The sequence below is a fragment of the Tripterygium wilfordii genome, chromosome 17 (genome assembly GCF_013401445.1).
Source record: "Tripterygium wilfordii isolate XIE 37 chromosome 17, ASM1340144v1, whole genome shotgun sequence".
Taxonomy (NCBI): domain Eukaryota; kingdom Viridiplantae; phylum Streptophyta; class Magnoliopsida; order Celastrales; family Celastraceae; genus Tripterygium; species Tripterygium wilfordii.
The window spans coordinates 770,761-781,169 of NC_052248.1; the positions used below are offsets into that span (position 1 = coordinate 770,761).

At 39.9% G+C, this 10,409-nt stretch overlaps 2 protein-coding genes and 1 pseudogene across 2 annotated transcripts; all 3 read right to left on the reverse strand.

Annotated features, from left to right (window-relative positions):
- Positions 1–1,146: 1,146 nt before the first annotated feature.
- Positions 1,147–2,913, reverse strand: LOC119982359 (annotated as a pseudogene).
- A 225-nt stretch (positions 2,914–3,138) lies between these two features.
- Positions 3,139–7,443, reverse strand: LOC119982355 (acyl-coenzyme A oxidase 3, peroxisomal-like). The gene is made up of 13 exons (XM_038825680.1): positions 6,853–7,443; positions 6,295–6,412; positions 6,077–6,184; positions 5,774–5,946; positions 5,560–5,659; positions 5,359–5,433; positions 5,119–5,249; positions 4,800–4,935; positions 4,604–4,723; positions 4,116–4,262; positions 3,925–4,029; positions 3,687–3,788; positions 3,139–3,607 (listed from the first exon to the last, which is right to left on the reverse strand). The coding sequence occupies exons 1-13, from the start codon at positions 7,332–7,334 to the stop codon at positions 3,359–3,361; spliced, it is 2,046 nt and encodes a 681-aa protein (XP_038681608.1). The 5' UTR covers positions 7,335–7,443; the 3' UTR covers positions 3,139–3,358.
- A 616-nt stretch (positions 7,444–8,059) lies between these two features.
- On the reverse strand, positions 8,060–9,979 carry LOC119982362 (ras-related protein RABA1f-like). The gene is made up of 2 exons (XM_038825685.1): positions 9,493–9,979; positions 8,060–8,729 (listed from the first exon to the last, which is right to left on the reverse strand). The coding sequence occupies exons 1-2, from the start codon at positions 9,711–9,713 to the stop codon at positions 8,297–8,299; spliced, it is 654 nt and encodes a 217-aa protein (XP_038681613.1). The 5' UTR covers positions 9,714–9,979; the 3' UTR covers positions 8,060–8,296.
- Positions 9,980–10,409: the final 430 nt, after the last annotated feature.

Here is a 10,409-nt window from a genome sequence, read left to right on the forward strand (position 1 = left end):
AAAGGAATAATATTAGTAGTAGTAGTCGTATAAACTTACTTTAAATTGCTTCACTTTGGTAAACTTAGCAAAAACAGCTGGTGAGGCTAATATCAAAGAGTGGAAGCAAAACCTGCATGAAGATAGCAATCATGTTGGAACTGAAAACTAGAAGTTGGGTTCATATAGAATGCCTTTCTGAGAGGAGCCACTCGTGTAATGTCCAGTGTAAGGTTGTATGGTGTTGTAGACTTGTAGTTACCCAAAAAAAGGAATTACTTGCAACAAACCATAACTGGTGGTTGCGGCTGGGTGGGCAATTCAATAGGTGTGACTTTTTTTTATATGGCGAGCAAAATTTAGGCACGCAACTTTATTAGTGTGAAACTGTCTTTTAAATGCCAAGAGGAGATTCAAGCACTATACAAACCTGCCAAAAAAACAGCAAAAATTGCGCTGCTCAGAGCAACAACTCACTCTTACCAAATTAAAATGTTGTAGGAATATTTTGAAGTTCTGGTCACAAAGATTTAAAGCTAGTGAGGATGTAATTTGAAATATTTTTCCTACAACATTTGAAATCAAGGTATGATAAAACTGCAAACTGAGAAATTTGGACATTTTATATTAAGGGTTTTGTCCAAGTAATGTTGAAAGAATTTTCTCTCCTTTTCCTTTTCCCATACTTAGTTCTTCCTTCAGACTTACTTCAATGTATGTTAGACTGATATAGGCTCATAATGATCAATCTCCATAACTGGAAGTAAAGAAGATTCATAGTCTTCCCTTCATATAGGTATCTCTAAAAAGCTTTTGCCTTATTTAGTCTTTTGAGTTGATGGATGGATAAGGTGAGCAGGACAGTCTCCCCTTCATAAGATCAGTCTCAGACTCTCAATTAGCCTTTTGGTTTGCCTAGCAGAGGACATAGTATATGTTTAATGTGCTCAGATGAGGGACAGTATGAATTACGGAAATATTTAGCTCTCCATCAGCTCAAGCTGTTGGGAGATGGGAGAAAAGCCATCTGAAACAGTCTTGGTGCATACATAGATAGAGCCATTTTGGGGCAAATATAAAAGGATAAAACGTTTGTTAAAGGCTTTTAGCTTATGTTTTCTGTTGGTAGTGTGGACGGATACGATAAGTCAATAAGTGGCCAGAGGGTAAATCAAGAGTCGTTTGCTTCATATTTTTACATATTCCTCATTGGGATGCTTAGAGTAGAACCATTACCATGATGATGCTTCATAACATATAAGCTCTTTGTGGTAGAATAATGACTACTGCTCATGATGAGCCATAGGGATAAATATAACTTAGAGTAAATACATAAAGGATTTACTTGAGCAGAGCTAGAAGCTTCTCAATGAAGTCATTAATATAAGATGGCTCGAAATCCTTGTTAAGCAACAACTCTCTGAATTTGTCATGGTTAGCTCGAACCACTGTGGCAATCTCACTGTCTTCATCCATCACAGCCCTCACTGCCTTGCAGACACTTTCCTTTGTGAAGAATCCATCTTCTTCTCCTTTATCCACTTCGTTCAAGACTACGCTCATCATTCTTGCATTAAATATCTGGTCTCCAATTTGTGGCAGCAGTATCATCTGGCATTTGTTGATCAAGGCCTCTGATATAGAGCCTGATCCACAATGGGTTATGAAGCACCCAATGGAAGGGTGTTCCAGGATCAGTTGTTGTTGCATCCAGCCACCATAAACAACCCCTCTTCCTTTAATCCTCTCTTCAAAGCCTTCTGGCAATGCCGACTCAACGGACTCCAGTCCTGGAGATGGCTTAAGTGCTGCCAAGAATGGCATGCCTGTAAGCTCCAGACCCAGTACCAATTCTTGGAACTGGTCCGTCTGTAAATTGCATTCACTTCCCAATGCACAGTATATCATAGAGTTTGGTTTAAATCCTCCAAGCCACTTCTCCCACTTTTCATCTAATGCAGATGTCATTGGCTCAGGTATAATTGGTCCTGAGAGCAGCACAGGTTTCCCAAATTGGCTTTGAAGATAGTCAATAAAGGGTCCTATTTCTCTGCATGTCTTGAATCCTAATGCATCACATTCGCTCAAGCACATGTACTGGCGGTCAACAAACCGTATTCTACTTCCAAACTCCGTAACGCCCACCTCAGCAAAAAACCTTGCCTCGTAGATGCTGAGCTTAATGGATGAGGATGGGAAGCCTGAGGGAGGCTCCATAAAGTCAGCTTCAGTGTACTTGTTCTCCCTAAACCTTGTTGGAGATAAACCATAACTTGTCATAACAGAACTGGAGCTGTCGTAGCGAATGGACTTGATGCCTAGACGGCGCGCTAACCTTGGCATCCAGTGGGAAAAATCAAACAAGACAACATCTGGTTTAAGGTCTCGGAAAAGAAGTTATATGTCACCCTCGGTATGATCCATGGCGGTCATGAGGAGCGGGAATAAACGGTAAGTAACATCTGAAGTGGTCTCTGCACCTGGAGGGAGGCCATCGAGATGGGGAATAGAAATTGGGACAAATGTAATGAGATCAGGATGGAGATTGAAATGCTCTAACTTGTGCTGGGTTTTGATGGGGATGAAGAAGGAGATTCTGTGACCTTTCTTGGCTAGTTTATTAGCAAGGTGGAGGAATGGGGTCAGGTGTCCTAGTGCCAACCAAGGGTACATTGCTATGTGAAGAGTAGCTTCAGCCATAACTTTTCCTGAGAATTCTGGTTAGATCATAACATCAGAGAAGGATTAGAAGATTTGAGATTCTGACGAGATTGTACAAAATTAACAGCACAATGAAATCATACAAGGAGTAGTAGTAGTCGTATAACCTACTTTAAATTGCTTCACTTTGGTAAACTTAGCAACAACAGATGATTGCGGTTGGGCGGGGCAATTCAATAGGTGTGACTTTCTTTACATAGCGAGCACCCATCTGTCACTACAACAGAATGCATTTATACCCATGGTATTAATTGCATATATAAATACAAAAAAACGGTGGCTAAAGACTTTCCCGCCGTATCCGTTGGTTATGAAAGCGTTGGAAGATCTTTACCTACGGTTTTTCTGACCGTGGGTAAAAATATTTTGACCGTAAGTATAATGAAATTTTTAGCTGTGTTTTCAAAACTACAACTAAAGTTTCAATGACACTCGTAGTAGAAGGAGCGATTTAGAATGAGTGAAAAAATAATTTACTGTCATTCTTTTGTCTTCCGTAGATATACCGACATTCATCGGCAAACAAATCGGATGAAGAGCAACTTTTACAATTACAACATGTGTAACTGGTTTATTTGGGATGTCAAGTACGTAACTGAAGTTATTAGCCGGAAGCAGCAAGAACGTCTGCCGGGACTATGACTAGTATGAAACCTAACTAATGCTGAACCGAAGACCAAGAATTTGAATCAATCCAGTTGAAAGCTATGGGGCTCAAAAATGCATCAGGAATGCCAAAGGAACTGACCAAGGCAAGTGCATGCGGTCGCAGTTCTCCACAGAGTTTGCTCACTTCTCTCCTCACAGCAGCAGCATTTTCTGGTGATAAGTATCCATAACGGAGAAATGAAGCATCCTCTTCCATACATATTAGGGCATACATGGACCTCACAAGACCAAGGACATTCTGCAGCACAAGAATGGAAATATGTTTAGTAACTGAATTAGGGGAATATCAAATTTGAGGAACAGTTGCTCATATTTACCTTCATGGAACCAGTAGATATGGTTGTCTCAGCCTCCAAGAAGGTTTGCAAGATTTCTTTCTCTGAAAATGCTCGGCCCAGCTCTTCTGCAACCTGATAACTCTGGTGCAACAGATTCAAAACAGTGATTAGGGAAGGAAGGAAGATGACAGCTAAGTTGAAGTAGATAATCCCAACAACCAGTGAAATAAGGCAGCAGAAAAAATGATGGCAACTTAGCAAAGAAAATAATCCCCACCAGAATAAAGGCACGCTCTTTACTTTCTCCATTCGCTTGATACTGTGAGACTTCCGCCGCAAAACGATTCAAAAGATCTCGTTCTCTTAGACAGAATGCATCAGTCTGCATAGACTCATACCCGAGTAAGATACATCCATGTACATAGCTCATTTATTTGGGATGACGACTAGCAAAGAAAAACAAATTACCTGGAACTGGCTGCACCTGAGGGTTGAGCTTGTAAGCTCAGATGGGATGATCGGGCAAGGGTTGTTCATGTGTTCCAATCCCAGCCCTTGGAAAGGTTTCTTCTTCTTATGAGCTGAAATATACTCTCCAAGGAGTGCCTTGCTGACCTGTATTAGCATACTTAATCCGTAAAAATTCCACAACCTTATAAAGGATTCATTAACCAAAACAGGTGGATAATTGAAACGCATGACATGGAGAAAAACATAAACATGTGATCCTTTATGTCAAGAGGGCGATCCTTCCTTGGTTTTGGCCATCAAGTAATTAAATCAAAAAAAGAATTAACTCCTAGTGTACCACTTTTTCCATGTCAAATACATACACTTTTTCCATTCATATTTTAACTTTCGCAATGAGGTGACCTTGTGACGAAATTATGCATCAAAAACCAAAACACAAGCCCTTTGTTTCATAGTTCCCTCCAAAAAGACATGATAATCTTTACCTGCTGCATCAGGACATTATTGTCACCTTCAAAAGTGCCCTGCACATCATATTCACCTTTCAAATGACCAATGCGATTTTCGGTCTTCAGGCCCTGTCCTCCACATGCTTCACGACATTCCTAACACGCCAAAGGAACATCCATTACAAAACTCATAGCAATAAATCAAAACTGATCTCAAAATTGCCAACCAAACCTGAAGCAAACGCATGTTATGCCAAGTAAGAGTAGCCTTGAATGCACTTGAAAAGACATGGATAGTCTTGCTCGACTCTGGTGTCCTCTTCACATATATCACTTTAAGAAAATTTGCAGCAGAACTCATAGCATATCTGCAGCATGGGAAATTTAAGTGGGAAAAAGAAAATGACGTGGGTCAGAGTCACATCTCATCTTGAATTATCAGCAATTATGCCACCTGAGTACTACTATTGAAAAATATTTATAGTGATTGTGTGAAAAAAATTATAACGTTTACTAGTAGAGAAAACAGAAAATAAAACAAACATGCTTACGTCTTTGCAAGGAGAGGCAAGAGTCGCCGTTGATGACTTGGATAATCAAGCAACAAAACTTCCGGCCCATTTGGTGTAACAGAGAAAGCCCTCCTTGTCAACGAGTATCTAATGGCAATTGCTAAACCAATCTGATAGGAGAAGATGACATAAATATGAGCAGCCTGCCACCCTGGGTCTTCAATAGCAAACAAACAAAAGAGTAACTTAACAATTGATACAATGTGAGAAACATGTTACCTTTGACATGTAAATTGCACTGGATGCAATAGTCACCCGCCCAGATGTTAGAGGGGCCAGGAATGCCGCAAATCTCTAGCGGCAGATCACAGGAGACATGTAATGTAAGAGTCGCTCACTATATAATTAGCAGGGAAAAGGAAAACACACACACAGACACATTTTGTTGCCATTCAATGAAAGTTCACACGGATAAACTACCTGATCTGGGTCTTTTATCGCACTCACATATTGCCCATCCGGTGAAACATCAGCAACTGAATTTAACAAATTCTCTCTGGGGATCCGGACATTGTCAAACCTAAGAACATATTTTGAAACCAACTAATGTAATTTACAATGTTATTGATAAACTTAGAGAAGTTTTTTCATGGCTGCAGATCATATGACATTTAAAAAAGCAAAGAGCAGTTACCAAATTCGACCATTATCAACACCATTAAGACCAATTTTATGTCCACAATCTGCTATTCTGACGTTTGGAAAATTGTTGCCATCTGCATCCCGGATCTGTGCTATAAATGCATGGACACCTTGATTACTCCCATTTATAATGAGCTGAGAGAAGACTATTGTATGGGTTGCATGCTACATAACAATATAATAACAGCAAGTCATCACCACGAAACCCAAGTAGGTCAAATAACCATAAAATTAAAATTTAGATGTCCCTTGCAAACTATTAAATAAATATGAGAAGAGTTTTAGAAGTTCTTACATTAGCAGCCCCACCAATCCAATACTTCTGAGCAGATTCACAAGGAGTGTTAATGATGAACTCTCTTGTGTTAGGATCATAAGTGGTCACAGTTTCAATTCCTCTAACCTAAAAGCATTTATCATGAAAAAAATAAAAGGGGAAAGGATGAGAGAAATCTTAAAGGACCCAACAGAGGACAAATGCCTCAGACCAAAGGATTGACAAACTTTACATACATTACTGCCGTGTCCCAACTCTGTCATTGCAAAGCAACCCTTGACTACATAATTTTCAGTGTCCCTCAGCCACTTGTCATGGTGCCTTTTTGTGCCAAAAAACTGGATAGCACCACCCCTGAAACCCAACAGTAAAGATAAATACCAATAGTTACCATAATTATGCGGCTTGATCATCTTATCAATATCAACTATAAACAGCTCTTAATTACTTTTGCAGTTTTGCTGAATACTATATTTACATTTTTGTCACTCCTTTTATTTTAGAGAGAACTTGACGCCACCATTGTTGGGCGAAATACGTATGCTATACTATTGTGTATTTATTTCAGGAAATATTCCTACATCACCACTAGAACCCATGTCTCTGGGTCATGGAGGTGGAGAAGTGAGTCTCCCACACGTCTACCATATTTTAAGTTAATAAATTCCTTTTTTTTTTAATTTGATAAGAATCCAAATAAATAATTGCAGAGTTGTTCGCCGATTTTCACAATAACCAAAACTCAACACAAGAAAATTTGCTGAAACTCATCCCAATTCGATGATCATACATACCACAAGAAGAAATGAACACCAAGCTTGATAGAGAGCGAGTGATCAAAAATTGCAGTAACCTCTTGGAGAGCCATCTTCCTCAAGTCAACCTCGGTTCCCTTCTCGGTTAACCAGCCATTGAAAACCCCTCTCTCGCACAAATAATCAATACGCTTCATCGTCATCTCTCTCTGTTGCTCCATCGACTGATTGTAATCAGGTCCCACAAACAATTTACCTCCCAGATCCCTCGGATTAAACAGCTTGCTCTGCATGATCAAACCATACAACCAATCCCGATCCTGCAGATTATGTCCGTCCAGCAATTTCCGCATCTCCATGGTGTCAAAATCGTACTTCTCGGCGAGCTCGGCGGGAGAGAATTGTAAGCATTCGTTTGTCTCAACTGCAACATCGCGTGGTAGCGGAGGTTGCCGGAGAAGGTGATTGGTGAGGACTCGTGTTCGGCGAGAAACGACGTCGGTTGAGGATTTCGAATCCATTTTGCGCAAATCAGGGTTTCAACTATTCGATTCTGTGAAGGGATGTGAAGAATGGAAGAGAGGTGGGAGGAAGGTAAGAGATGAATAGGGAATGAGGTTTGGTTAGCACGTGGTCACGTGCCTTAAGATTTGAAAACTATTATTGGTAACTATAATAATAATAATTAATTTTTGTGATGAACTGATGATGATGCAGAGACCGTTGCGTATCAGATGGTGTCATGGTGATTGGATCGATGACAACGGATAACCGTCTTGGATTGCGGCCAAGCCTTATCCATCCATGACCTTTATCCGTCACCCACTTATCCTGTCCCGTTGATTCATGTGTCTGATGAAGAGGAGCCGTGGTGGTCCCCCGGAAGGGATGAAGTTTGATGAAGAGCGAGGTGACGATAATGTTTTACCAATTTACCAGGTGAGGATGCTGTGGAGATGCCGATACGGAGATAGTGGGGAGGTGAGGATGCTGTCGAGATGCGGATATGGAGATAGTGGTGTTATGAGGATGGTGGAGGAGATGACCATAATGATTGATGAGCTGCAATCATAATAAATTTTTTACCTGACAAGAATCTAAATTGGATGAAAATCCAACGCATGATCACATTGTTATTAGTGAAAATGAAACTCAAATGCTTAGTGAAAATCAAACTCAAATGCTCTCGAGTCCATATAATTTGGTTAGAAAGACGTATAGTTATCAAGCAAAGATAAAAATCTGCTTATCAAAAAAAAAATCTAGTCAGATTAATGAAGGAGTAGAGAACACCATTTTCAACATAGAACCAGATATAGTGCTGAAGAATACAATAAAAGCAAGACAAACCAGAAACCAGAAAAAGGGAGAAAAAAAATGTAACAAATAAGTTGCCCTAAATGTGGGAAAGCCTATTGGGTGAAACAATAAATCTGACAAAACCCCATTAAACTAAGATTGGAAAACTACTAGTTCCAGGGAACTATGCCGAACAGCATCCAACTTTCTTCACAGCTGATACATCATCTTTAGTGCCAACGTTAATAGTTTGTCCCTTGGGTAGGGCTGCAGGATCATCACCGATGTCAAGAGCTTTCCGGCTAACCACGCGATAAATCTGAGTAAGGACTTCAGTGAACGCATTCTCAACATTCAATGACTCAAGTGCAGAGGTTTCCATGAAAAAGGTGTTTTCCCTCTCAGCAAAACCCTTGGCATCATCAGTGGAAACTGCGCGCAAATGGCGTAAGTCAGCCTTGTTTCCAACAAGCATGATCACAATGTTGGCATCAGTGTGATCCCGCAGCTCCTTCAACCATCTCTCCACATTCTCAAATGTGACATGTCGAGTAACATCATAGACGAGCAATGCACCCACTGCTCCTCGATAGTAAGCACTGGTAATCGCACGGTATCTGCAGAAACAATGTAAGTTTTAGCCACACAATGGAACCTACCGTACTCTCAACATCCAGCACAAAAATCAGGAAAACGGAACATATTGCTATAAACCAGAGGCAGAAAATTCCATATAAAACTAAAATAGAAGTCATTCTGCACCAATCTCTCTATTTTGCCTCTTGTACTACATTCTTCTTCCATACAATAATTCTCATCGTCAACGATAGGTTCCACAGCCGACCCCAAACTTTTGGAATAAAGGCTCGGATGATGATGATGATGATGCCAATGATAGGTTCCACACAATTCATCAGCCTAACCAAAACATAAATCATAGTACTAATTGACAAAGATGGAAACCTACGAGTTCAGGTATAAACAAGCTCCATATAAAACTAAAAAAGAAACCATTCTTTCTGCACTAATCTCTCTATTTGCATCTTGTACTACATTCTTCTTCCATACAATAATTCTCATCGTCGACGATAGGTTCCACACAATCCATCAGGCTCACCGAAACACAAATCATAGGACTAATTGGCAACGAAGGAAATCTATGAATTCAATTACCTTTATTCCATTATCTTCCATTACCTAAACAACTAGAACCAAACATGAACAAGAAAAAACCCCGTTAAAGAAAGAAAGTTACTCATCCTAAGTTACATCCCATTAGTCACTACAATCAGATATGAACAGATCATTTCAGAAAAAGAAAATTTAATCCAGAAAGGAAATAATAAAATAGATCTGAGATCCGTAAACTAAGAAGAATACCGTTCTTGGCCGGCGGTGTCCCAAATCTGAGCCTTGACGACCTTGTCGTCGACGTGGATGCTGCGGGTGGCGAATTCGACTCCGATGGTGGATTTAGATTCGAGGCTGAACTCGTTCCTCGTGAATCGAGACAACAGATTAGATTTCCCCACACCCGAATCCCCTATCAACACCACCTTGAACAAGTAGTCGTAGTCATCATCTGCCCTGTATGCCCCCATTTCCTTCCGTTTCTCACCCCTCTCTCTCTCTCTCTATATCTATGTATTGTTTCTGATGCTACCGATTGTGGATCTGCCAGTAATCAGTGAACGTCGTCGTTTGAATCTACAATTTCACCGGCATTTCGCGCAGGGAGAGAAGGCAAGGGATATAGCGCCGCTTTGCATAGGAGAAACGTTTGGATGATGCGGAGGCTGTATTATGCTATTAATTGTTTAATTTTTGTTTTTCTTCTTAAGCCAATTTTGTGTTATTGAACCGTTATGCATAACACGGGATTTTACATTTCTAAATTAACAAAAAAAACATTAAAAACATAACCAAAATAACATTAAATGATAGGTTTAGAATAGAAAGTATAAAAGTCTTGCCGCGTAAGAATTTTAGAAAATTCAAAACTTCCAAGCTGTTAAGCAAGTTGATTTCTTCATAAAATCTAAAATTTCGAAACCTCTCATCAACAATTTGTAACCATATCCACTAGTAAAATATCAACAAGTATTTTGATCCCGCGGAAGGAAATTTCCAAAGATACAATGCATGATTTCGGGATTTTCTATTTGGATAGATTCAAAGAACCCTGTATTCATGGGTTCTAGATTCGATTATTCGAAATCCCCACCAACACTTTTTGATATCCCTTGTTAAAATACCAAAGAAGTACCTGATCTCATGGAGAGAATTTTCCAAAGGTG